We start from the raw sequence: 26492 nt of genomic DNA, 5'->3' as shown, positions 1-26492 counted from the left end.
GGATCCCTTTACCTTTTAAGCTCAGTTTGTTGCCTGTAAGTAATGCTGTTTCTCTCTCCCCATGCAACTAGGGCTGAAAACTATTGTGGGTGCGTTGATCCAGTCTGTCAAGAAGCTCTCCGATGTCATGATCCTCACAGTGTTCTGCTTGGCCGTCTTCGCCCTCATCGGCCTGCAGCTTTTCATGGGGAACCTGCGGCAAAAGTGTGTGCGGTGGCCGCCGTTCACCAACGACACACTGGATGGCGGTTTCATGGGCAACACCACTTGGTACGACAACGGCACCCTGTATGACAACAGCACCCTGTACGACAACGGCACCCTGTATAGCAACGAGACCTTTGACTGGGATGAGTACATCCACAACGAAGGTAAGGGCTGCTTTTTCAAGGACTGCTGATGCTATCGCTTTTGACTTGGCCCGGAGCCGTGCCAGATGGGCATCTCAAACCCGAACCGCTAGCACGTACTGTATTTTTCGCATCATAAGACACACCTGGCCATAAGACGCACCTAGTTTTTAAAGGAGGAAAGGGGGAAAGCCCCGTTTTTTGGGGGATCAGCTCAAAGTTGTGCAGCTTGTTTTGCAAAGGGGAAATGCCCCCTTTTTTAAGGATCAGCTCAAAGTTGTTGAGCTTACTTTGCAAAGGGAAAAAAATCCTGTTCTTATGGGGTTCAACTCACAGTTCTGCAGCTTCTTTAGGAAAGGAAAGGGAGCCGTTTCTACAGTTTCCAGACAGATAATCTAATCAGCCAGTCACATGTCGCTGGGGAAATAAACAGCCTCCATCTGCAGAACATTCAACAATGGAAGCCTGGTCAAGGGGGCGGGACCGAAAAGGGAGCCAGCGATCACCACACATTCGCTCCATAAGACGCACAGACCTTTCCCCTTAGTTTTTAGGAGGAAAAAAGTGCATCTTATGGAGCGAAAAATACAGTAATTGCATATTTAGCTCATATACATAAATACATTTGTATATGAGTTAAATGTGCAATTAAGTGCTAGCGGTTTTATGCTCGCAAGGCGAAATGCTTTCCCCTCTGCAATGACCACAGGTAGATACTCGCAAATTCCTTATCAAGCCCGCCTGTGTGCCTGCAGTCAGGGAGTACCAGATTCGCTGGTCCATATTCTTTTGGACTGCCCTTTGCACAGAAGAGGGACGCGGGCGGTTCTGTGGGTTAAACCACAGAGCCTAGGACTTGCTGATCAGAAGGTCAGCGGTTCAAATCCCCGCGAGAGGGTGAGCTCCCATTGCTCGGTCCCTGCTCCTGCCAACCTAGCAGTTCAAAAGCACGTCAAAGTGCAAGTAGATAAATAGGTACCATTCCGGCGGGAAGGTAAACGGCGTTTCCGTGCGCTGCTCTGGTTCTCCAGAAGCGGCTTAGCCATGCTGGCCACATGACCTGGAAGCTGTACGCTGGCTCCCTCGGCCAATAAAGCGAGATGAGCGCCGCAACCCCAGAGTCGTCCACAACTGGACCTAATGGTCAGGGGTCCCTTTACCTTTACTTTTACCTTGCACAGGAGATTCTGCAAACAGATGCTGAGCAAGGTGTTGGACCTGCGACCCACGGCTCCGAGAGAAAGCCGAATGAGGTTCTTAATGGATCATCCTTCTAGGGCAGGGGTCAGCAACCTGTGGCCCATGGGCCACAAGCGGCCCGCAGGGGTCGTTTAAACCGCCCCCGAGCTGCCCCCGAACCAAGCTGCCTGCTCAGCGAGTCCCTGTGGGCTGTGCTAAATCGGCACAGCGCGGAGCGGGGACTCGCTTCTGCAGCGCCGGAAATCACACCTGCACAGGCACAGATGCCAAAACCGTGTCTGCGCAGATGCAGTCGCCAAAAATCGTGCGTACACAGACGCGATCCAGCCCGCGGAGCAATCTCCGCGGCAGTGAAGCGGCCCAGGTGAGGTAAACCTTGCCGACCCCTGCTCTAGGGAATAGACAGGGCGAAGCAGAATAATCGAGTGCCTTGTGACCCTCGAGAGCCTCACTCCTGTCCCTTTTAAACTTACCCCAGTGGTTTGAAATGTCTTAACATGTAATGCCAGTGAAGTATTGTATTTATTGTATTGTATTGTATTGTATTGTATTGTACATAAATATATTGATCGTAAGACTCCACAGTCAAAGCCTTTTACAAGCTTGTATCATGAAGGCCTTTCCTTAATACAGTGGTACCTCGGGATGCGAACGGGATCCGTTCTGGAGCCCCATTCGCATCCTGAACAGAACGTAAGACGCGACGGCGCGTCTGTGCGTGCGTGGGTCGCGTTTTGCCGCTTCCGCGCATGCGCGTGACGTCATTTTGAGCGTCTGCGCATGTGCGAGCAGCGAAACCCGGAAGTAATGCGCTCTGTTACTTCCGGGTTGCCGTGGAGCGCAACCTGAAAGTGCTCAACCTGAAGCACATTCAACCCGAGGTATGACTGTAGTTCCTTGCTCATGAAAGCGGGATTCGAGGTTTGTCTTTTTATTTTTATTACATATTTTGCTGATAATAATTTTATTAGTTTTCAATTACAGTCCAATAATATCCTCATTATAACAATGCCAAATTATAATACAATTACTAATACTAATCATTCAGATACTAAATTATATAATTTAGGTGTCTCTCTCTCCCCCCACCCCGCATGCTGGAATCTATTACACATTTTGTTTTTTATATTGTGATTTTATGATGTGAACTGCCCTGAGATCTATGGGCATAGGGTGGTATGCAAATTTAATAAATATAATAATGATGATAATGATGATAATAATATTATTATTATTAATAATAATAGCTGTCTTGGGGCTCATCCAGACATGCTTTCGCACTTTCCAGGCAAAGGTCAGTACTTTAAAGCTCTGTATCAGAGTGCGTGTGTGTTTGTTTTTGTTGTTTTTCGGTCCTAGTGATTTCCCCAGGAAAACACACATTTTACTGCTTAATCGAAGGAAACAGCAATCCACAGAAAACCCAATTGCTGTTTGCTCCGATTCAGCAGTAAAATGTGGGGTTTCTTGAGGAAACCACCAGGATTTTTAAAAAGCCCGCTTGGACATAAAGCTTTGAAGCCAGGGCCTGTGGCTTAGATATGTAGTGCAGAAAGAAAGTCTGGGTCAGCCCTTATATCAAGTACGGCCATTTATCCATGTAACTCTGTGTTGTCTGATCTTCTCTCAGGCAGGAATAAATTTATACCTGTTACCTGAGAGCCTGTTAACCGCAGATGCCAGAACTTGAACTCGGAACCGTCTGTGTGCAAAGCCTAGTTCTCAGGAGTGGGTCACACATGAATGCGTGTCTCATCACTTGATAACACTTTTTAAAAAACCACGTTAACAGTATCTTTTAAAATACATTACATGCATATAATGGCAGCAACCCTCAGTTAAGACTCAGCTAGAAAACTGCAGATTCTATTTCTGCTAGTTCAAGGGAAGTCGTTCCAGGATTGGACTGAGAGATTCCCCCCCCCCCAACTTTAAAAGCACTAAGACTCACAGGTTAAAACTCACAGGTCTTAGTGTTATCAAAGCTGATGGGGGGGGGGCTTTCTGTAGGTCTTAACCTACATATTTTAATTGTTTTATATCTGTATTATTTACCGTGCTCTAGCTTATAGATTTTAATTTCAACCTATGTATATTTACATGTTCTCTATCGCTGTATATGCCCATTATTTCTGGTCTGTGACCGTAATAAAGAGATTCATTCATCTAGGACTCACAGGGTCTTCCAATGAAACTTCGGTGCATGACATACAAAAGGAGATGTTTCACCTAACACACCGCTGACTTGTGACATTCATTGCCATAAAGCTAAATATGGCTTTTAACTTTAAGCTTCTCTGGTTGAGATCCTGATTGCGGCTTTCCTGTGTCATATCTAGTTTGACTCTTCTACTCGTTGATTTAAACCTGCAATTGTGTTACAGTCCGAACTTTATACTCACACCTGCCTTTTCTTTCTCGTGAAGAAAATTTTTATTTCCTCGAGGGTGCGCTTGATGCCCTGCTCTGTGGGAACAGCTCTGACGCAGGGTGAGTGAGATCTGATCCCTCTTTGGCGGGGGTAGGCAACCTAAGGCCTTCTCAATCCGATCCATGGACGGTCCGGGAATCAGCATGTTTTTACATGAGTAGAATGTGTGCTTTTATTTAAAATGCATCTCTGGGTTATTTGTGGGGCGTAGGAATTCGTTCATTCCCCCCCCCCAAAAAAATAGTTCGGCCCACCACATGGTCTGAGGGACGGTGGACCAGCTCACGGCTCAAAAAAGGTTGCTGACCCCTGCTCTTTGGAATGGGAGTGGGGAGGAGATCTGTGTTCTAGAGACTTGACCATTTAAAATCAGTGTGAAAACTGTGCTGGTTTAAAGAATGGGGGGGGGGGGTGGAGTCCCTCAAACATGGCGCCCTCAATATGTTTTTGATCTCCTTGAGACAATTGGAAATGCTGTTTGGGACTGATTTAGAATCTAGAGGGTACCACATTGGCTAGCTGTCACAGAGGGAGCTGGTCGATAAATCAACAGAGTTCAAAGTTGCAGTTAACTCTGGATGAACCAAAAACACGATCTGGCGGAGTGTCAGGCCTAATGAACGCAGCAGCTCATTCCCTGTAGGTCTTACGGCACGAAACCAGTTGCTGAGACTAAAGGTCCCGCCTCCCCCTAAACCACTGAGCCTCTTGGGCTTGCTGATCAGAAGGTTGGCGGGTCAAATCCCCACAATGGGGTGAGCTCCCGTCGCTCTGTCCCAGCTCCTGCCAACCTAGCAGTTCAAAAGCACGCCAGTGCAAGTAGATAAATAGGTACCACTGTGGCGGGAATGTAAACATCGTTTCCATGCGCTCTGGCTTCCATCACAGTGTCCTGTTGCACCAGAAGCGGTTTAGTCATGCTGGCCTTACAACCCAGAAAGCTGTCTGTGGACAAATGCCCGCTCCCTCGGCCTGAAAGCGAGATGAGCGCCGCACCCTATAGTCGCCTCTGACTGGACTTAACCGCCATGGGGTCCTTTACCTTTACCTTTTAGGTCTCCTGTTCTATGTCTAGCCCTTTTCTAATTCCAAGAGTCAATAGAACTGACAAGAGCAGAACTCCATCATTACCTGGTAACTGGTTACTGTAATTCTCTGCTGGGGGAAAGTGTTGGATGACGGGCAGCTATGCAATTCTTAAAGCTGGAAATTCTATATTCAGGCGGGGGGGGGAATGTGGAATGTGGTTATTTCATGCCTGGGTTCTGCATGGATTTAGTAGGAACTTGATGCTGCTCTTATGACCTCTCCTTGCATGATGTCATTCCTGACATCCTTCCTTCCCTCTTGTAGGCAATGCCCAGAAGGGTATCTCTGCATGAAAGCTGGCCGGAACCCAAACTACGGCTACACAAGCTATGATACCTTCAGCTGGGCCTTCCTCTCCCTGTTCCGTCTCATGACTCAAGACTTCTGGGAGAACCTCTTTCAACTGGTAGGCCAAACTTATGTTCCAAGAAAATGGGGACTTTGGGGCCGCATGTATGATCTAGTTAAGATTGGACGCTCGGGGTCTCTTCCAACTTTAAAGTTCTATGATTCTATATTCCGGAGAGCTTTGTAGTTCCATGGAAGCTCATTGGGGTTCCTTGGGGTTCACATGTAAGTATTGGATGTAATGCTAAGCCATGGTTTACCAGGCACGGGCAAATTGTGTCTGCTTTGCTGCTAGCATGAACTGGGAGGAAACAAACCATGTTTCCTCATTTAGCATCATATCCAAACCAGGGATCATGGCTTGTTATGGTCCCAACGAACCATGATCTGTAGCCAAGGTTTGTTCTTGGTTTGCTGCATTTTGTTAGATCAAAACAAGCCACAATCCCTGGTCTAGATGTGATGCTAAGCCAGAGATCATGGCTGTGGTTTACTTTGGTGTGTGAACAAGGTGAGAAGGTCACTAACAGCTGACAAACATTCCTGAAAAAAACACCTTGCCCACCATGGCAGTCTTCTGTTTGCAACCTGGGTTTTCTGGAGAGTGTTGAGTGCATTCTAAGGACACATCCTTAACTGTCAGGTGAAACTCAATAGGCTTCACCTGCAATTTACACAAACTGTGTGTGCACTCTAATAAAACATTCCCCTTCACTATAATCCTCCACAGGGTTTCCTTGGATGACAGATTGATTGTGGGAAAAGTTCCTGGAGGTAGAGAGAATTTGGAAGAATGTGGCGCTGTGGGTTAAACCACAGAGCCTAGGATTTGCTGATCAGAAGGTCGGCGGTTAGTATCCCCGCGACGGGGTGAGCTCCTGTTGCTCGGTCCCTGCTCCTGCCAACCTAGCAGTTCGAACGCACGTCAAAGTGCAAGCAGATAAATAGGTACCGCTCTGGCGGGAAGGTAAACGGTGTTTCCGTGCGCTGCTCTGGTTCGCCAGAAGTGGCTTAGTCATGCTGGCCACATGACCCGGAAGCTGTACGCCGGCTCCCTTGGCCAGTAAAGTGAGATGAGCGTCGCAACCCCAGAGTCGGCCACGACTGGACCTAATGGTCAGGGGTCCCTTTACCTTTACCATGGGCGAACAATTTTCCACCTGGCAAACGGCATGTGGGGAAGTGGTTAAACCCAGAGGTGGTGTCAGGGCAAGACTTTGAGTTAAACGTCCGGGGCTGAATTATCAGAATGAGCGGCAATGTCTCCAATCGCAGCAGGACTCTCTTGCCACATTTCAAAACAAGTGGAGCAATATATATCACCTCTAAAGAGGAGATTCCCACATGTCCATTACGCCCAGAGCCTAAAATTATCTGGGCAGTAAAAAGAGCGTCCCCACCCCCATCGTTCAGCCCGGACACTGAGGTCCAGCTCCGAGGGCCTTCTGGCGGTTCCCTCACTGTAAGAAGTAAGGTGACAGGGAACTAGGCAGAGGGCCTTCTTGGTAGTGGTGCCCACCCTGTGGAACGCCCTCCCATCAGATGTCAAGGAAATAAACAACTATCTGACTTTTAGAAGACATCTGAAGGCAGCCCTGTTTATAATGTCTGGACAAGATATAAAGACTTACTTGAAAATAAAACCCCAAGGTGGTTATCACCTATGGAGGCGAAGGCTCAGAAAAAACTCAATATGGAGGCCAAATGGCCAAAATATTGGGAGATTTTGGAACAGGAGGGTGACAAACTGAAATTGCAGAGTTTTGAGAAATTAAAAGACAGAGTGCGAGATTGGCTTCATTATTATCAAATAAGGGAGGCTTACAATTTGGACAAAAAAATTGGTTTCCAGGTGGAAAAATCAAAATTGGAAACAGAACTGTTAGATCCCAAAACCAAGATACTATCAAGAATGTATAACTTGCTGTTGAAATGGAATACTCAGGATGAAACAGTTAAGTCTGCTATGATTAAATGGGCTCAAGATGTTGGACATAATATAATGTTTGCTGACTGGGAACAGTTGTGGACCACAGGTATGAAATTCACGGCATGTAATGCCTTAAGAGAGAATATTATGAAAATGATATACAGGTGGTACATGACACCAGTCAAGCTTGCAAAAATCTATCATTTGCCCGATAACAAATGTTGGAAATGTAAAGAAACTGAAGGTACCTTCTTTCACCTTTGGTGGACGTGCCCAAGGATTAAGGCTTTCTGGGAGATGATCTATAATGAATTGAAAAAAAGTATTCAAATATACCTTTTTGAAGAAACCAGAGGCCTTTCTCCTGGGCATAGTCGGCCAATTGGTGCCATAGAAGGACAGAACTTTTTTTATGTATGCCACAACAGCAGCAAGAATACTCATCGCAAAGTATTGGAAGACACAAGATCTACCCACTCTGGAAGAATGGCAGATGAAGGTGATTGACTATATGGAACTGGCGGAAATGACTGGCAGAATCCGAGACCAGGGAGAAGAGTTGGTGGAAGAAGATTGGAAGAAATTTAAATACTATTTGCAGAAATATTGTAAAATTAATGAATGTTGAAATGATGTTGGATTGAAATGAAACGGTTTTAGCAATAAGGTTAAAAAGAATATGTAAAAATGGATTGATAATTAGATGAAAATACGAAGTTATAATATGTTAAGATATAGAATTATGATTAAACAAAGAGGGAAGGGATTTGCTGAATTAATCATGTGAACTGGAATACAAAAAAGGGAGGCGTGAGGAGGTCAGGAAACAAGTAAATGAAATATAAGACATGAAAATATTGATTAGTTTTTAATTGTTTTTTAATTTTTATGTATTTTGTTTTTGTATTTTTGTATTTTTTTTTCTTTTACTGTTATTTTTTCTTTTTTCTTTATTTTTTCTCTTTAACTTTGTAATTTTCCCTGTTTAGGGAAGTTTTTAATGTTCTGTTGGGAGCCGTTTCTGTTGGGAAACCCAGCCACATGGGCTGGGTATAAAAAATAAATTATTATTATTATTATTATTACTGGTTAAATCCATCACACCGCCAACACCATGGCCCTGACCTGAATCCTGGGCTGCTTTTTACAGAAATGTAAGCAGGCAAGAGATCCACTGACAGCCTTGTCCAGTTTAGCCTCCAGTCCCAGAATTATGTTTCCAAATGCTAAGGGAACATGTGGCGTAGCAACATGCAGAGGTGCCCTTGAGCATGCACAGAAAGCAAAAGCCTGTATCTGAAGTTAGAGGTGAGGGATCCTTCGGTAGAAATGGTGACAGAGCGCTCTTCTTCTTCCCCATAGACCTTGCGAGCGGCTGGGAAAACGTACATGATCTTTTTCGTCCTGATCATATTCTTGGGATCCTTCTACCTCATCAACCTGATCCTGGCTGTGGTAGCGATGGCTTATGCTGAGCAGAACGATGCAACTCTGCTGGAGGAGCAGGAAAAAGAGGCAGAGTTCCAGCAGATGGTGGAGCAGCTGAAAAAGCACCAGGAGGAGCAACAGAGACTGGTTGGTGGTTTTTTGATGGTATTCCTTTACTCTGCCTCGCCTGGTTCCGAAAGCTCTGAGTGCGCCAGTACTGTTCCTTTCTCAGGTGATTCAGGCAATGTAGAAATAAGACTGGGGTTTGGCTTTTGCTGCCCAGCTCCCCAAGGGACTAAGTCATGGGTAGGCAACCTAAGACTCGGAGGCCAGATCCGGCCCAATCGCCTTCTAAATCTGGCCCACAGACTGTCTGGGAATCAGCATGTTTTTATATGAGTAGAATGTGTCCTTTTATTTAAAATGCATCTCTGGGTTATTTGTGGGGCCTATCTGGTGTTTTTACTTGAGTAGATTGTGTGCTTTTATTTAAAATGCTTCTCTGGGTTATTTGTGGGGCATAGGAATTCGTTCTCCCCTCCCCCCCAAAAAATAGTCCGGCCCCCCACAAGGTCCGAGGGACAGTGGACCGGCCCCCTGCTGAAAAGGTTTGCTGATCCCTGGACTAAGTCATGGGTAGGCAACCTAAGGCCCGGGGGCCAGATCCGGCCCAATCACCTTCTAAATCCAGCCCGCAGACTGTCCGGGAATCAGCATGTTTTTACATGAGTAGAATGTGTCCTTTTATTTAAAATGCATCTCTGGGTTATTTGTGGGGCATAGGAATTCGTTCTCCCCCCCCCAAAAAAAAATATATAGTCCAGCTTCTCCCCCAAGGTCTGAGGGACAGTGGACCGGCCCCCCGCTGAAAAAGTTTGCTGACCCCTGGACAAAGTCCATCATTGGTCAGAGATGGATGGATGGAAGCAGGATCCAGAGAAAGCAAGGCAGATCTTTATTTTTCTGTTGGAACTAGAGTTCCCTCCCCCTCCTTGCAAGGAGGTAAGAGAGACCTAGAACAAAAGTGTTCAAGACCCTTTAAAGACTTTTGAAATTGCCCACCCCTTAGCCAAGGAACACCTAAAAGTATCATGGAAGGGAGGTGGTCTCCCACAGAAATTTGAGAACTTTGCTTCTCTCCTGCCTGCCAAGGTACAGTGGTACCTCGGGTTACAGACGCTTCAGGTTATAGACGCTTCAGGTTACAGACTAACCCAGAAATAGTACCTCGGGTTGAGAACTTTGTTTCAGGATGAGAACAGAAATCGCCCAGCAGCAGCGGGAGGCCCCATTAGCTAAAGTGGTACTTCAGGTTAAGACCAGTTTCAGGTTAAGAACAGACCTCCAGAACGAATTAAGTTCTTAACCAGAGGTACCACTCTACCTGATAATGGTAGCCAGGTCAATACTTCAGTTACCTGAATCTCTTATTTACAAACTTACCCCTATTGACAGCTTAGCTTAACAGGAATTTGCAATACTGGATTTGCAGGGAGGGGTAAGACCCCTCCACTCCAGGCAGTTTTATTAAGTGGATTTGCAAGTGAAAAGACAATGGGGAAGCTTTCCCTATTTCCTCCCTCCCTCCTACTGCAGAAGAATATTTGAGGTCCTTTTGGGAGAGTCAAAATGGCCTCAGGATTGTTCTGGTTGTTGTGTCTGTCGTAGAATGCACCCTAATTTTTTACAACACAGGGCAACCTTTGATAGGGTTGATTTCTTTTTGTACAAGAGAATGAGCTCATCTGCTCTTCAATTTGGTCTGTGTTTTATTCTGTTTGTCTCAGGGGGCATAGGTGTCGTCAGCCCCCTCCTTATTCCTTATCAGGGGTGTTATGTACTGTGTTGAATAGGATTCAGAATGCAGCAGTCTGATTGGTCCGCAGGAGCCACCCAATCCAGCTCCAGGTGGAAGTGAATCTGCAACCTGATTGGCCTGCAGATGAATCCCGGAATTAGCCAATCATGTGGGGCCCATTGTGTAAATAATGTATATAAAGCAGACATTCTGGGGGAACTTCCATTCCTCCTCACCACTATGAGCTGAATAAAGAGCATGAAATCCACTCTCGACTCCGAGTATATTTCAGGGGGGCTCACCACCCCACCCCCATTTTGAGGGGGCAGAGGAGGCCAAACAGCCAAGTGATGTTGCACCGGCCTCTACAGCATTGCCCAGCGGGGGTGGGGGGGTGGGCAGGGAGGAGGTTCCTGGATATATACATCTCAGGTGTCAAAGGCCATTTAAAAAAGGCCCTTCGGGGGGGGGGTAATTTCAGGGCATCTGTGCAAGCTGGCTAAAACCCCTCTGCCTGCATGCTGCTAGGAATTGAATTGGGAGTTGCTTTATTTGCTCTCCCCCCAAACCCTCCAAACATAATGTTGAACATGCTAGAATATCTTCTTTTTCCAGCTGGCTTTTGCCAGCTAGTATCAAGCAGGCATGGGCGATTCTCAATGACAGTGGAGAGCATCATGTTTGAATGGATTTTGTTTCTGTTGTCGGTTTCTTTGTTTGGTTGACTTGCTTGGTTAAAAGAGAATGAAGCATCAGGAGACGATTCTATTTGCAGAGGGCTTGGTTTGCTTGCTTGTCCTTTAACCATTTTAGTTTTACATCCTTCCAAGTCGTCAGCGCAGGGTGGAGTAACAGAAGTTCGGCTGCCACTGCCGGGGAGCCTGCAGCAGGATGCTATGAGCCAGCAGTTTGCCAGTCCATTCCTGAGCTGTGACGCAGCCCCTTAGCCTCCTTGTTTACTGACAGCATAAATATATCTTGCCGTCAGCAAGACTTGCCTCTTGCTTCCTGGAGCTGCTTAAAACCGAACAGATATAGAAAGTCTCCCTTCTTCCCGTCAGTCCCGAACAAATGAAACACTTGGAGTGGAAAAGCCGAGGGGAGAAAACTGCACCCTGAAAAAGCACATAATGCCAGGGATTTTTTACACTGCCGGTGGTGTGGTTTGATCGGAGTGCATTTGTATTGTATGCTTCATGGTGGCAGAGTGGGCACAGCAGCAGAAGATGGGGAAGCAGTGGCTTTTCTGCACTCCATTGAATCCCTCTAAATTGGGCATAACTTCATGCCAACTTTGGGGGGGGGGGTTTGCGATTGGAAGGTCCATATAGTTAAAAAGGTCCGTATAGTTAAAGCTATGGTTTCCCCAGTAGTGATGTATGGAAGTGAGAGCTGGACCATAAAGAAGGCTGATCGCCGAAGAATGGATGCTTTTGAATTATGGTGCTGGAGGAGACTCTTGAGAGTCCCATGGACTGCAAGAAGATCATATCTATCCATTCTTAAGGAAATCAGCCCTGAGTGCTCACTGGAAGGACAGATCCTGAAGCTGAGGCTCCAGTACTTTGGCCACCTCATGAGAAGAGAAGACTCCCTGGAAAAGACCCTGATGTTGGGAAAGGTGGAGAGCACAAGGAGAAGGGGACGACAGAGGACGAGATGGTTGGACAGTGTTCTCGAAGCTACCAGCATGAGTTTGACCAAACTGCGGGAGGCAGTGGAAGACAGGAGTGCCTGGCGTGCTCTGGTCCATGGGGTCATGAAGAGTTGGACACGACTAAATGACTAAACAACAATGTGTGCGATTGGGGTCTGATGGGGGTATACTATATGGCATATAGCGACTCCTCCCAGTTTGGCACTTGTCTCTGCCCTGTTTCGGTTCCCCTGCCTGTGGAGTTGCACAGCGCAGCTGATTCACTGGGATGGACTTCTGCTGGTGCCTTTGCGGCGTTGCAGATCTCCAGTGGCAGAGGCATATCTTAAGATGCACAAGTGTAGTGCAGCAGCAGGGGTGCCAGGTATAAAGAGCGCAAGGGGCTCCAGCCTCCCCACCATATTGAGGGGGTCGCCATCCTCTGCTGCCATGTGTCTTCCACATGCCCCAGCCTCCACCCACCAGCCCGGAAGCCCAGGAGCCGGGCAGTGGCTGGGACGAGCGAGGGCGATCTTTGCCTTTCTTATTCCCAGCCTCTGTCCAGGAGCCTAGGAGTTGGAGGGCGGCTGGGGCGAGCAAGCGTGAAGATCGCCCTCTGTGCTTCCCAGGCAGTGTCATGTGACCTGTCATGTGACCGCACCTGCTCGATGTGGGGGGCACGTCGGCGCCCCTGTGCTGCAAGGCTTTTGCACTCATCTTAGGCTAATACGTTCTACAGGACTTTGAAACAAAATCTTATACAGTGGTAAAGGTAAAGGGACCCCTGACCATTAGGTCCAGTCGTGGCCGACTCTGGGGTTGCGGCGCTTATCTCGCTTTATTGGCCAAGGCGTACAGCTTCCGGGTCATGTGGCCAGCATGACTAAGCCGCTTCTGGCGAACCAGAGCAGTGCACGGAAACGCCGTTTACCTTCCCGCCGGAGCAGTGCCTATTTATCTACTTGCACTTTGACGTGCTTTCAAACTGCTAGGTGGGCAGGAGCAGGGACCAAGCAACGGGAGCTCACCCCGTCGCGGGGATTCGAACCACCGGCCTTCTGATCAGCAAGCCCTAGGCTCTGTGGTTTAACCCACAGTGCCACCTGCTTCCCTTTACAGTGGTACCTCGGGTTAAGTAATTAATTCGTTCCGAAGGTCCATTCTTAACCTGAAACTGTTCTTAACCTGAATCACCACTTTAGCTAATGGGACCTCCTGCTGCTGCTGCGCTGCCGGAGCACAATTTCTGTTCTCATCCTGAAGCAAAGTTCTTAACCCAAGGTAATATTTCTGGGTTAGCGGAGTCTGTAACCTGAAGCATATGTAACCTGAAGTGTATGTAACCTGAGGTACCACTGTAAAACATATTTAAGGTTAAAATGGAATGAGCCCATGCAACACAGACAGTGGTCTCTCTTTCAGAACACCCTCAACACTCAGAACAAAGTATACAGTGGTACCTCGGTTCTCAAACTTAATCTGTTCCGTGAGTCTGTTTGACTCCCGAAACGGTTCGAAAACAAGATGTGGCTTCCAATTGGCTGCAGGAACTTCCTGCACTCAATCGGAAACTGCGTCGTTCGGCTTCTGAAAAATGTTTGCAAACTGGAACACTCACTTTGGGAGCCAAAGCGTCTGAGTACTAAGGCGTTGGAGAACCAAGTTACGACTGTGATTTGCCTTCAGCCTGACCTACCTGCTATGCCCTTCTCATATGTGAGCTCCTCCTTCAGCCCCGATGAATGCCAGCCACATCAGCCCATGGTGAAATTATTGTGTTCCTGCTTCTACTCAGAGCCAGCATGGATTCTCTTTGGCAGCTCATCAAAAAGATGGTGCATGCTTTTTTTTTTTTTTTGCATTAATTTTTTTATTAGATTTTCATAACTTTCACCAATTAGTTTCAAATTTGTTATACCTTTCTCTTATGATTTGATTTCCCACCTTTCCTTCCACGTTGTTTTTTATATCCCTTCCTTTTACATATTACATGATGCCACATATATCAACAAACGCTCATTCCTCTATTATATCTCATATGATGACCAATACCTGGCAGCTTCGGTGGACAAATATTTTGGTTTCTGTTTCTTATTTTTCCACTTTCCTTTTCTCCAAAATTCAGTTCTCTACATTTCCATATCAGTTTGTGATTTTTTTTTTGAAAAAAGCCCTCATGAAAATTCATTCACATTTTAATGTGAATTCTCCTAATTTAACATTTTCGCTTGCAATATTGCCTAATAGGCACATTTTGCATATTATCGTCATGAATATATGCACTTTTATGCAGATTAAAGTAGTATATTCATTTCTGTGAGGTGATTTTGTTTGTGTTTCCCCCAGGCAATTTCCCTGTGAAAACCTGCTCTTTACTGCTGAATCGGAGCAATGGCAATCCGCATAAAATTGCTGTTTGTTCTGATTCAGGGCTTATCTACACTTGTTTCCCTCCACTTTTTCCAGGCACAGTCTACAGTTTAAAGCTCTGTGGCCAAGCACCCCCCCTTTCCCCTTCAGAGCTTCTACCGCGATAACCTGCTCTTTAAAGCTACCGTATTTTTCGCTCTATAGGACGCACTTTTTCCCCTCCAAAAATTGAGGGCGAATGTGTGTGCGTCCTATGGAGCGAATGCTGGCTCCTTGGCTTCAGCGATAGCAACGCTAAGCCTCCGAAGGGCAGAGGGAGCACTCCCTCCGTGCTCCAAAGGCTTCGCCTTGCTTTCACTGAAGCTTGAAGAGCGAGAGGCCCCTCTCTCCAGTCTTCAGGGATAGCTGCGCGCTGCCCCTCCGGCAGGGAGAGGCTGCACGTGGCTATGGCTTCTTTAGCCCTGCGCAGCCTCTCCCGGCTAGGTGCGCCCTATGGTCCGGGGCGCCCTATGGAGCGAAAAATACGGTAAATCAGAGCAAACATCAAACCCCAAAACTGACATTTGCTCCGATTCAGCTTTAAAGAGCAGGTTTTCACGGAGAAAGCTCAAGGCAACCCCCCCCCACTTGAACACGGAACCTTAAAATCAGGGACAGGCCTTAGCCCAGAAAGTGCAGGGGGAAAGTCAGTTGGATGAGCACTTAGGGGGCTGCAAGTTTCGAAGGATATTTCAGTTTGCTTATTGTATCGGAAAGAGCAAAGTTTGTAGCTTTGCCTTTAAATGCAAACTGAATCAAACTTCACTCTCAACCCCAGTCATATCACATCCATTTGCTCCTTTTTGATCCCTGTGTCCTGCGCTAGCTGCTCTTCTGGCCTTGAATGTCCTCGTGTCTTTTTTTGTTTTTTTAAAAGCATCTACAAGAGAAGGCATGTCAGGCATCTCAGAGTTTGCAACAGGCTCCTGCCCTGCCAGCTGCTTCCGCCCACTTGACCCCGAGCCACCCATACAAATCTAATTTTCGGGTTGTGCAAATAGGCAGTTGTCCATATGTGTGTGTGTGTGTGTAGAATGGTGTCGCGTATTGTGGCCTTGTGCTTCTAATCTCAACATTCGGAAGTGGATTTTCTATTTCCAGACAGCGAATATCTTCTCGGGAGGGGGACTTGGCTTGAGACGAACGCCATATATAGTTCAAGTCTTAACAGGACTCTGGGCTGATTTCAATACCTACGGGGTCCGTCCCCTTTTTTGATGGAAAGGTATAACTTGTGAAATAAAACGAGGGAATTAAGCAATGACGGGAAAACAAGTTGGATCTGGGGATAAGCAAATGGTCAATTTTGGTTTCTCTCAGTTTCTTATTTTCCGTTTCATCACAATTCTACATCAATTTGTGGTTTTTTAAATAAAAAAAGGCCTCATGAGAACGCACCTGTATTTTCTTTGAACGTGCACCCCTTTCTCTGCAGTTTCACCCAATATGGGCATTTCTTGCTAGAGAACTGCAATGCAAAATCCAAACAATGTCTAGTATTGATGGCTTCCTGGGTTTCCGTTCATGTATTGTTTTGGAATGTGCCAATTATGTAGATACGTTTTGGCTTTGGATGCAAACTGATTTGAATTTATCCCTCATTTCTATGTGAATCACACAGAAAGACTCCTCAAACAAGGTGCTAAGCACCCGCCCCATCCTTTTCCAGATCTTTCCTGACAAATCGATGTGGGTTTTCCTTGTTCTAACATTCAGTAGCCAGGGATGAGGCCTTCAGTTCCCCCTTCATAAAGCAGAATAAAAATAGGGGGAAATAGTCTGCCAGAATATTTATACTTTAAGTTTTTTCTGCACAAACAAGCAAATTTTTCTTACTGCATTAACAGATCCCATTCAGCTATGATTATGCAGACCTTCCAAGTGCCCCTATTTTCCAGGGACAGTCCCTTATTTAGAGAAGCCATCCGGTTTCTGATTCGATCCCAGAATGTTCCACTTTTCCTCAGGACGTCCCTATTTCCATTAGAGAAATATTGGAGGGTATGGAGTTATCCGACCCACAAGCCATCTGAAGGCAGCCCTGTGTAGGGAAGGGTTTTTTATGTTTAATGTTTTTATATGTGTTGGAAGCCACGCAGAGTGGCTGTGGCAACCTAGTCGGATGGGTGGGATATAAATAGTCTAATAATAATAATAATAATAATAATAATAATAGGAAATCCCTATTTTCATCGGAGAAATGTTGAAGGGTATGTTATATTGCTTAGCTGATATAGTGGTTATAGTAATCCAAGCCACCTCACATATACAGTGGTACCTCGGGTTAAGAACTTAATTCGTTCTGGAGGTCTGTTCTTAACCTGAAACTGTTCTTAATCTGAGGTACCACTTTAGCTAATGGGGCCTCCCACTGCCACTGCGCCGCCACCGTGCGATTTCTGTTCTCATCCTGAATCAAAGTTCTTAATCTGAGGTACTTTTCTGGGTTAGCGGAGTCTGTAATCTGAAGCGTCTGTAACCTGAAGTGTCCGTAACCCGAGGTACCACTGTATGTTGAAATACAACCAATCCAGAATGTAGCAGCTAGACTGGTGACTGGGAGTGGCCACCGAGACTATATAACACCAGTCCTGAAAGACCTACGTTGGCTCCCAGTACATTTCCGAGCACAATTCAAAGTGTTGGTGCTGAGCTTTAAAGCCCTAAATGGCCTCGGCCCAGTATACCTGAAGGAGTGTCTCCACCCCCATCATTCAGCCCAAACACTGAGGTCCAGCTCTGAGGGCCTTCTGGCAGTTCCCTCATTGCAAGAAGTGAGGTTACAGGGAACCAGGCAGAGGGCCTTCTCAGTGGTGGCGCCCGCCCTGTGGAATGCCCTCCCATCAGATGTCAAGGAGATAAACAACTATCTGACTTTTAGAAGACATCTGAAGGCAGCCCTGTCTAGTGAAGGTTTTAATGTTTGATGCTTTATCGTATTTTTAATATTCTGTTGGGAGCCGCCCAGAGTGGCTGGGGAAACCCAGCCAGATGGGCGGGGTATAAATAATAAATTACTATTATTATTACAATGAGCGCTTTAATGTAGGTCACTGATATTGTCCCCTGCTCATAAGGTACAGAAATAATATTCCTGACCTACAACACTTAATAATAAAGAAGATTATGCATCAGTTATAATTGGCCAAGGCAAAGACATGAAATAGCATCCAGTTATGGAATGTGGCTCTCAGCTGGAGAATCATTACCATCTAAATATATATTTATAGATCTTTATTTATTATTTACATTTGTGTTCCAACTTTTCTCTGAGATAGAACTGGTTCTCCCTACCCCTCAGTTTTGTTCTCACAGGTAACTCTATGAGGTGGGAGGGAGGGAAACCAACCCTGTGTGTCTTGTCTGAATGAGTTGAACCTAGGTCTCTCCATACGATACGATACAGTAATCTTTATTGTCATTGTCCCATACAGAACAACGAAATTGAAAAACACTACATCAGACATTCAAAAACCAACAAGCCTGCTATCCCAGCCTGGTTAGCCCCCTAAAAACTCTGATACCCCATAATTAAATACAATATACTCCCATAGAGACTACCTTACACTGCATTTACCTGCAAAATCGCATTTGGATAGAAACTGTTTCTCAGGCGGCTAGTCCTAGTCTTTATAACCCTGTACCTTCTTCCAGAAGGCAGAAGCTAAAGGAGATCATCCTGCAGCTTTCTTATGGCACCTGGAAGCATAGATTTGATCCAAGGTGGGAAGAGTGCACCCACTCTTAGTTCAACATAACTGAGCCCAGTCTGTGGTGGGTACCTCCAATAAATCATTATATTTATATATGGCAATGCGCTTCACCCAGATCTCTGGTTTCTCCACAGCTTCAAGAGCAAGCAGCAAACAGCAGCTCCGCAGAGAGCGTTATTGTGGAGAAAAAGAAGACGGGGGAGTCCGATCAAGAGGCGCCAAGTGATCAAGATGGGCCAAAAGACTGCAATGGCCGCGTCATCCCACGCTTGGTGCTGGACCGGTCAGCTACAATAGACGAGGTGTGTCGCCTGCACAGGAGGAATAATAATAATAATAACGATAATAATAATAATTTTTATTTCTACCCCGCCCTCCCCAGCCAAGGCCGGGCTCAGGGCGGCTAACAAGCAATAAAGTTAAATGAATGCAACTTAAAAAAGAGATTAAAATACAGCATTAAAATATTGAAACATTAAAATATTAAAATGCAGCCTCATCACAGGAGGAGAAAGGAAAAAGAAAGAGGGGGAGGGAATCAAATTGGCTCCAAGCCAAAAGGCCAGGCGGAACAACTCTGTCTTGCCGGCCCTGCGGAAAGAAATCAGATCCTGCAGGGCCCTGGTCTCATGAGGCAGAGCGTTCCACCAGGCCGGAGCCGGAATAGAAGGGTCCTTGTACAAGGGCAAAGAGACGAGGGCATTCCCCGTCCTTCCTAATGCTCCCTGGAAAGGCCTGGAGGGTGGCAACAAAAGAACGGGCCTTTTGTGCAATGGATCCCCAGTTGTGGGGTGCTCTCCCACAAACAGTTCACCTGGCACCTTCATTATATACCGTATTTTTTGCTGCATAAGACACACTTTTTTCCTCCTACAAAGTAAGGGGAAGTGTCTGTGTGTGTTATGAAGTGAATGCTGCGTGGAGGAGGGACGGATGGGAGCCATGGCTCCTGTCCCTCCCTTCTCCGCAACTCGCTTTAAAGCAGCAAAGTGGGACAGGAGCTGCTTACACGGGTGTAAAGCAAGCACAGCGGGAGCCGTGTAATCCCTCCGCCCCCGCCCTCGACCGCCGCATTGGGATGGGCGGGCGTGTGTGCGCCACCCCCTTGGGACGACGCTCACATGGGCGACAGCCCACGTCCCCACAGGCGACGTGCCGCCACGCAAGACCCTCCCTCCACCACTGGTCTTGCCAGGACAGTAGTGCCTTCCTTTGCACAAGTGTGAAATTTGAAGGGTGGCTGTGATTTGGTCCTTGTGTTGTGTACGAAGGTGTGAATTAAGTAGGTTTGACTTTAAATGGGAATTGAATCAGATTTCTCCCTCATTCCTCCCTCATATGAAAGCCCCCAGAGCTCTCTGCAATGAACAAAATGGAAGGAAGTCCCACTTCTGTTGGCTTTATAAAATTAATTATGTAGGGCCAAACCATACAGTCCTTAGATCTAAGGGACTCAATGTGGGAAGCTCATATATTTTCATTGCCTGCCCCCCTTACTAGGGGATAAAGTCTCTCTTTGTTTGTTAATGACAATTAATGCCACTGTTGACTGCTGTTCACTTTACATGGTTGAAATATTATTCTGATATACCGGTAGTTTATTAAATATTTAGTACAACATTTGATTCAGAATATTTTTTTCCTTGTTTTCCTCCTCTAAAAACTAGGTGCACCTTTTGGTCAGGTGAGTCTAATGGAGCGAAAAATACAGTATTTTGGGTACCAGATGGAAACGTTCCTCTTCAACTTGGTCTTTGGCTTACTGATATTCTACAGGCTTTTAAATGTGTTTTTGGGAGGGGGGTTATTGTTTCGTTGTCTTTGTTTGAACTATTCACCGTATTTTTCGCTCTATAGGACGCACCGCACCATAGGACGCACCGGACCATAGGAGGGGGAGAACAGGGGAGGAAAAATTATCCCCCTCTCTAGGCAGCGCCCCTTCAGTGAAGCAGTAGGAGAAATGGAGCCCCTTCCATTTCTCCTCCCGCTTCACTGAAGGGGCACTGTGCAGAGAGGGAAAACTGTGCAGTGCCTCTCCAGCGAAGCGAAACCTGGAGAGCAAGATGGATTGGTGTGCACTGACCCCTCTCGCTCTCCAGGCTTCAGGCAGCTATCTGCAAGCCTTCGGAGCACGGCGGGAACTCCTGCTGCGCTCCGAAGGCTTGCGGATAGCTGCCTGAAGCCCCCGGAGAGCAGCGGGAGTTCCTGCTGCGTTTTGGGGGCTTCAGGCGGCTTCAGCGAAAGTAAAGCGATGCCTCCGGAGCACGGGGGGAGCTCTCCCTCTGCGCTTCGGAGGCTTCGCATTGCTATTGCTGAAGCCAAGGAGCCTGCATTCGCTCCATAAGACACACACACATTTCCCCTTAATTTTTGGAGGGGGGAAAGTGCGTCTTATAGAGCAAAAAATACAGTATTTGTGCTTTTACCTTGTATTTTTATCTCGTGAACCTCCCTGAGATCTTGTGGTGAAGGGCAATTATCATCATCATCATTATCAACAGCAGCAGCAGCAATATTGAGGAGCTTGGGGGTGGGTGGGAATGAATTACAAGTTGAATGTGAAAGGAGAATGGGAGAAGAAATTACAGGAGATGGGTGGAAAAACTTTGAGAGGCATTTGGAGGTGGGAAGGGAAAATATGAAAGAAAAATGCCTCTGGATGAGCACATTCTGCCCAAAAATGCGGGTGCTGCGCCATGATACGTCCAAAGTAAATGTGTGTACCTAGCTTGAGAAAAACTGTGCTATGGAACTCCTTGCCACAAGGCAAACATGTGACAAGGAATTTAGCAATTTCCAAAAATAGGTTAGATATCCGTAGAAAGCGATCCCAGTAATCGCCCATTGATTTTGCCAAGCTCTGACATTGCGTTCCACCAATTTTTTGAGTGGCTTGTGGGCCTCCATCATTTTCAGCTGTCGCAAGTGGGACCTGGAGGCAGAAGGTGTGAGATACCCTGCGCTAAATCATCCTTGTTTCCCTGTTGCAGTCAGATCCAGCGGAGGAGCATGAGAAGTCTGACCACAACCACCTCCAAGTAGGAAACCAAGAAGGGACAGGCATGAATAAACGAGCAGAAAGTGCCCTCAGCATAGTCTCCAACACACTGGAAGGTAAATTCCTCAATGACTTTGGGTACAGCTGGATTGTTTCCGGCATTAGGAAAAACAACGGCAAAGATCATTGCATATTATAACGTTTATCTTTTTTAATATTGTGAATTGTTGTGAACTAAGCGAGAACAGGGATTGCATAAGCCGTTAAATAAATACAAATTGCCGTATTTTTCCATGTATAAGACTAGGTTTTTTTTCCTAAAAAATAACGTCAAAAGTTTGGGGGTGTTTTATACACGGATACATCTCCTCCCATTTTCTTAAATTCCTTGTTGATTTTTTGCTTTCAGAACTGGAAGAGGCGCACCAGAAATGTCCGCCGTGGTGGTACAAGTTTGCCCACGCGGTCCTCGTGTGGAATTGCTGCCCGCTCTGGGTAAAGATGAAGAACATAATCAAGTTGATTGTCATGGACCCTTTTGTTGATCTGGGGATCACCATCTGTATTGTCCTCAACACCGTCTTCATGGCCATGGAACACTACCCGATGACAGACGCATTCAACAATGTTTTGAATGTGGGGAACCTGGTAGGAGAACCACAAGCCCTCTGTGTTTTTTATAGATAGATAGATAGATAGATAGATAGATAGATTTATTAAGTTTTCTGTTTTACAATTTAAAATACTCATTTTACATCCTTAAGACATCAGTGACTTCCCTCCTGCTCCTCTTTCCATGGTTCATTTTACATATCATAAATCCCTGCATATTTTACAAAAACTATACCATTCAGTATTCCATTATCGCATCCATCAAAACTTGTTTACACTGTCGAATTTATCTTAATGCTGCCAGTGTTTTCAACTGTACACAATTATTTCCCATATATTCCGTAAACATTTTCCACTCTTCTTTAAACGTACGTTCTTCTTGTTCTCTTGTTCTATATGTTAAGTCTACAAGTTGTGCATATTCTGTCAGATTAAGTTGCCATTCTTCTTTTGTTGAGACCTCGCTCGTTTTCCATTTTTGGGTTAACAAAACATGGGCTGCAGTAGTGGCATACATAAATAGCCTTTTTTGACACCTTGGAATTTCACTCTGAATTATCCCCAACAGAAAGGACTCTGGGTTTTTTGGGGGGGAAAGCGGGTGGCGCTGTGGGTTAAACGACAGAGCCTAGGGCTTGCTGATCAGAAGGTTGGCGGTTCGAATCCCCGCGATGAGGTGAGCTCCTGCCAACGTAGCAGTTTGAAAGCACGTCAAAGTGCAAGTAGATAAATAGGTACCATTCTGGTGGGAAGGAAAACGGCGTTTCCGTGCGCTGCTCTGGTTCGCCAGAAGCAGCTTAGTCATGCTGGCCACGTGACCCGGAAGCTGTACACTGGCTCCCTCGGCCAACAAAGCGAGATGAGCGCCGTAACCCCAGAGTCGGCCACGACTGGACCTAATGGTCAGGGGTCCCTTTACCTTTACCTTTATACTTTTCTAATCACAAGCCCTCTGTTCTTCATTCTGTGACTTCATGCCAGCTAGCTTCAGTAGATGACCCTGATGCACTGTGGCTTGAGAGAGGGACAGAGTCCAATTGTGGGTCCTTGCTGCCCTACTCATAATTTGACAACTTAAATCATATCGTTTTTGCCCAGCAATTATCCCCCTAAAGCTGAACAAATCCAACTTTTTTCAGTCCACAAAGTTTTAATCGGGCTGAGCTAAAGGTGCCACTCTGTACCATTTCTGGGTAATTAAATGAAGGGGGCATTTTACCGGGGGAGGCCTGTTCCTCCCCCTCACCAAAGCCCAATAAGTAATGCAACAAGATGACAGTGTTTCTGTTACGGTGGCCGTCAAATGTCCTCTCCCAATTCATTGAAATCAGTTGCTGAATTTTGGAGCCCACTCCCTCCTGGCTGAAATTTCAACTGAAACTTCCTTGTTGAGAACCGTCATCTGTCTGTTTTATCCCCAGTATAAAGCGTAAAATAAATATTGAAACATTCAATATGTTAACACGGGGGTAGGGAGCCTATGGCCCTCCAAATATTTGTTGGACTACAATTCCCATCATGCCTGACCATTGGCAATGTTGGCTGGGTTTAACAGAATCTGGAGGGCAGCAGGTTCCCATCCCTGCATTAACAGCACAGTTCTACTCAGAAGTAAGTCCCACTGAGTTCCCACTGAGTTCTTAACTGCCAGGTAGTAACTTCAGACTAGTTAATATTTAGGGGCTTCCTGTTTTGCACTAAAGTCCTCTGATAACTCTTGGCATACAATCCCCCACTGTGTTTCTAGAGCTGGGCCGGCAGCCAGCTTCTAACAGCTCGTAGGAAACACAGTGGGCATGTTTTGTCCTATTAATCCCCTTGTATTTCCTTGATGAAACCCAACCCCAGGCAAGCGTGCTGGTTTCTGGGGCATTTGCCAGGTCCCAGATAGGCTGCCAAGTTATTAATGCTCTGCCAACACTGGAAGGTAGAATCCAGACACAATAATCTTGATATTATTAACACAGTGCCATTGATGCACATGACAGGTCATCGGGTAGCGCAAGCAAAAGGCAGGTCCCTAATATGAGTGTTAAAAAAGACAACAATGGACAGAAGGGGAAAGGAAGAAAGACTTAGGTAAGGAGGTTGAGGGCTCATTCACACCTAGACAGCATGGGTCCAAGCTATTTTCCGCTCGTCCCATGAGCTTTTGCCCTTCCCCTGCCACGTTCCCCTGGAAAACCTGCTCTTTGGTGCTAAATTGGAACAAATGGCCATCTGCAGAAAACCCACATGCTGTCTGCTGCAATTCAGCGCTAAACTGCAGGTTTCCCCAAAGGAAAGCGTTGGGGCAAACAAAAATATGGATGAGCCTTCAGAGGATGAATATGCACAGATGCAGTTGTATATATATTTAGGGTAAGCCTCTGTAGGGTATGAGAACTAATGGGATTAGGATGAAAGCTTCTCGGAAAAAATAGTGATGAATTAGCGGAATCAAGGAAGCTATTGTGGAATTAACAAAGAGACACTCTGACACCATGTGGAGTTAACAGGGAGCCTGCCCTGTTGGGATGAAAGGGAAAGCTAGTGGGTTTAGGTCCTTGCCCAATTACCACCTCATCTCCTTGGTGTTTGTGCAACTAAAACCCACATCAATAAAGCACAAAGAAATTCAAAGTCTTGTCCAAGCGAGGGGAATAAAGAGGAACACAAACTCTGGCAAAAGGAATATGTTAGCTGACAATAAAAGAGGTAAGAATGTAATACAATAACACCTTTGCTAAAAGGTTTAGGCCAAGCAACAATAAAAAATATTTAAATATTGTCAGTAGCAATTCCCTGGAAATTGTCGGTAGAAATAGCAGAAGGCATGCTAAAGGAAGTGAGGAAAAGTGCAAAGAGGCTGAATTAATTCTCTGCTTCTGCTTCAATCTGTGGGAAACGTGGAGCAATTATCTGAGCTTCTCAGGGTCATCTATCTTTGGCGCAATAGCCCTACATTCATTGGACAGAAATTGTGGAAAGGAACGTATTTGTAGCTAGAAGAGCAGCAAACATATAGCCTTGTGTTGCCTCCATCATTCTTCACACAAGGAAGGGTATTTCTTCGTCTTTTTTCAAAGAACAAACACTACTCCAACACGGTTGAATATGATAAATGCTGTAACCAAATACTGGGAGAAATATAATGTGAATTGCTTGTTGACACACAAAGGGTGCTTGCTTCCCTCACCTCACCCTTGTTAGAGTGCTAGCTTATACAATGCTACCTCAGAAGTCGGAAGGAATCCGTTCCGGAAGTCCGTTCGACTTCCAAAACGTTCGGAAACCAAGGTGCGGCTTCCAATTGGCTCCAGGAATCAGCCAATCGGAAGCTGCAGAAGCTGCGTCGGACATTCGGGTTCCAAAGAAAACTCAAAAACCGGAACAATCATTTACGGTTTTCGATTGTTCGGGAGCCGAAACATTCGACTCCCAAGGCGTTTGAAAATCAAGGTACGACTGTACTCATCACCTGAGCTCAGGTTGGGTGGTCCTGACATCACTCACCCCAGGTTGCCAGCAGGATCCAAGATCCCAAAGGCAGTGCCCAGGATGTGGGCTGCTTGGGTCATGATCAGACTTACTGCCATACCAACCCATCTCATCTTCCACAAGCCCCAAAGTTGTGGCCTAGTTTAACCCCCCCCCCTTTGTAAATTTTTTTTATTCAAAATTAAAACAAAACATATTATCCAGAAACGTATCATCCTTATTTTTTCCCCATTTTTCCTCCCTCCCCCCACCCACCCACACAAAACCCACCCACCCCCACCCCCCGGCTCCCCTCAGTTCCAGTCTTTGATTTCTCTCAGAATCCTGTTTCCTGCATGTTACAAAGTTGTATACTATTTAGCTGATTATTATCAAGAAAAAGTTTGTGAATGTTTATTCAAAGCCAGCCAAGGAGTCCGGTTCGCTTTGTTGCGTCTTCAAATGCTTTGTAAAGGGTTCCCATTCATCTTTAAAGTCACAGTTATCCTGGTCCCGTAGCTTGTATGTCAGTTTTGCCAGTTCTGCATAGTCCATCAATTTTACTTGCCATGATTCTTTAGTTGGGGTTTCTTCAGTCTTCCATCCTTGCGCTATTAGAACTCTCGCGGTCGTTGTCGCATACATGAAGACTGTTTGGCTTTCTTTTCTCCTCTGCCCCTTGTCCGTGGAACAGCTGACTTGGCCCGCCTCTCACCGTGTCCTCTTTCTCACGGCACTTCCTCGCAGGTCTTCACGGGGATATTCACTGCAGAGATGGTGCTGAAGCTGATTGCTCTGGACCCCTACGATTACTTCCAGGTTGGGTGGAACATCTTTGACAGCATCATCGTCACTCTCAGCTTGGTTGAGCTCGGCCTCGCCAACGTCCAGGGCCTGTCTGTGCTACGCTCCTTCCGTCTGGTAGGTGACTTTGTTATGTCATCCTGTGTCCCTGTGGCTTCTTTCTGAAGCAGGGCCAATGTTTTCCTCCCACCCCGGGCAGAGCGGGGGCGAGGCGTCCCTGTGCTATTTTGGAAGGTGCCACAAGCCAGCTCGCCAGCGCTTGCGCAGAAAACTGACCAGTGCCA

At 46.2% G+C, this 26492-nt stretch overlaps 1 protein-coding gene across 4 annotated transcripts in view; it reads left to right on the top strand.

The window, feature by feature from the left end:
- Positions 1 to 26492, top strand: part of SCN4A (sodium voltage-gated channel alpha subunit 4) — a 107349-nt gene that overhangs the window by 34251 nt on the left and 46606 nt on the right. For all 4 annotated transcript variants that reach the window (XM_080976453.1, XM_080976454.1, XM_080976451.1 and 1 more), the window contains 8 exons: positions 72 to 371; positions 3977 to 4040; positions 5335 to 5476; positions 8711 to 8923; positions 18467 to 18634; positions 21326 to 21449; positions 21743 to 21981; positions 26152 to 26325. In XM_080976453.1, the coding sequence (XP_080832579.1) occupies positions 72 to 371; positions 3977 to 4040; positions 5335 to 5476; positions 8711 to 8923; positions 18467 to 18634; positions 21326 to 21449; positions 21743 to 21981; positions 26152 to 26325 (1424 nt within the window). The remainder of the gene's footprint in view (positions 1 to 71; positions 372 to 3976; positions 4041 to 5334; positions 5477 to 8710; positions 8924 to 18466; positions 18635 to 21325; positions 21450 to 21742; positions 21982 to 26151; positions 26326 to 26492) is intronic.

The sequence above is a fragment of the Podarcis pityusensis genome (assembly GCF_964106645.2).
Source record: "Podarcis pityusensis genome assembly, chromosome: 13".
Classification (NCBI taxonomy): Eukaryota; Metazoa; Chordata; class Lepidosauria; order Squamata; family Lacertidae; genus Podarcis; species Podarcis pityusensis.
This window is presented reverse-complemented; position numbering and strand designations above follow the sequence as displayed.